This window comes from Haliaeetus leucocephalus, unplaced genomic scaffold, assembly GCF_000737465.1.
Source record: "Haliaeetus leucocephalus isolate CR32 unplaced genomic scaffold, Haliaeetus_leucocephalus-4.0 Scaffold486, whole genome shotgun sequence".
NCBI classification, from domain to species: Eukaryota; Metazoa; Chordata; class Aves; order Accipitriformes; family Accipitridae; genus Haliaeetus; species Haliaeetus leucocephalus.
The window spans coordinates 7,454-8,627 of record NW_010972922.1 but is presented as its reverse complement, the minus strand read 5'-3'; the positions used below and the strand labels follow the sequence as shown (position 1 = coordinate 8,627).

The 1,174-nt window shown below is 67.3% G+C and overlaps 1 protein-coding gene across 1 annotated transcript; it reads right to left on the bottom strand.

Moving 5' to 3' along the window:
* Window positions 1-6: 6 nt before the first annotated feature.
* On the bottom strand, window positions 7-1,158 carry LOC104836864 (the record flags this gene model as incomplete). The annotated part of the gene is made up of 4 exons (XM_010575617.1): window positions 7-131; window positions 166-247; window positions 332-591; window positions 642-1,158. Coding segments are annotated over 4 exons (922 nt in total), but the record flags the coding sequence as incomplete, so codon positions are not given.
* Window positions 1,159-1,174: the final 16 nt, after the last annotated feature.

The window sequence follows — 1,174 nt, the reverse complement described above, 5'->3', positions numbered from 1 at the left end:
GGGGGTCCCAGAGATCCGTGGGGCGCCCCACACGGCAGGTGTGGGTCTCGGGGGTCCTTCAGCTGGTGTCAGGTGATCTCCACGGGAGGCGTTGGGGGTCCCGGAGATCTATGGGGCGCCCCACATGAAATCTTGGGGGTCCCGGAGATCTATGGGGCGCCCCACACGAGTTCTTGGGGGTCCTGGAGATCTATGGGGCGCCCCACACGAGTTCTCAGGGGTCCTGGAGATCCATGGGGTGCCCCACACGAGTTCTTGGGGGTCCCGAAGATCTATGGGGCGCCCCACATGAAATGTTGGTGGTCCTGGCGATCTATGGGGCGCCCCACATGAGTCCTTGGGGGTCACAGAGATCCATGGGGCGCCCCACACGAGTCGTTGGGGGTCCAGACATCTTCGTGTGGGTCTCGGGCGGCCCCACCACACACTTAGGGGTCTTTTGGCAGAGACGGGGGGGCCCCAGATGCCCCACACGTGCCCCACAAGTCCTTGGGTGCCCCTGGGGGGGACGACTTGGGGGTCCCAGAAGAGGTCGTCTGCCCCCCAAGTCAGAGGTCGGGGGTCCCAGAGCTCCTCGAGACGTCGTCTGCCCCCCAAGTGAGGGCTTGGGGGTCCTGGAGCTTCTTCAGAGATGGTCTGACCCCCAAGTAAGGGGTCGGCTGCCCCCCAAGTGAGAAGCTGGGGGTCCCGGAGCTCCTCGAAAGATCGTCTGCCCCCCAAGTGAGAAGTTGGGGGTCCCGGAGCTCCTCAAAAGGTCGTCTGCCCCCCAAGTAAGGGGTCGTCTGCCCCCCAAGTGAGCAGTTGGGGGTCCCGGAGCTCCTCGAAATGCCGTCCGCCCCCCAAGTAAGGGGTCGCCTGCCCCCCAAGTGAGACGCCGGGGGTCCCGGATCGTCCTCCAGCTGACGGACGCCCCCCCCAAGCCAGACGTCGGGGGCGGGGGGGGGCCCCAGAGATCCTTCAACCGGGTTCGGGCGCCCCCCAAGTGAGAGGTTGGGGGTCCCGGAGGTCCTTCGGGTGTGGGGTGCCCCCCAAGGGAGACGTTGGGGGTCCGGGAGATCCGTGGGGTGGCGCTGGGTGCCCCCCCCGAGGGAGACGTGGGGGTCCCGGGGGTCCTTTAAGCCAGCGCTGGGTGCCCAAAAAAGAGACGTTTGGGGGGTCCTGGGGGTGGCGGGGG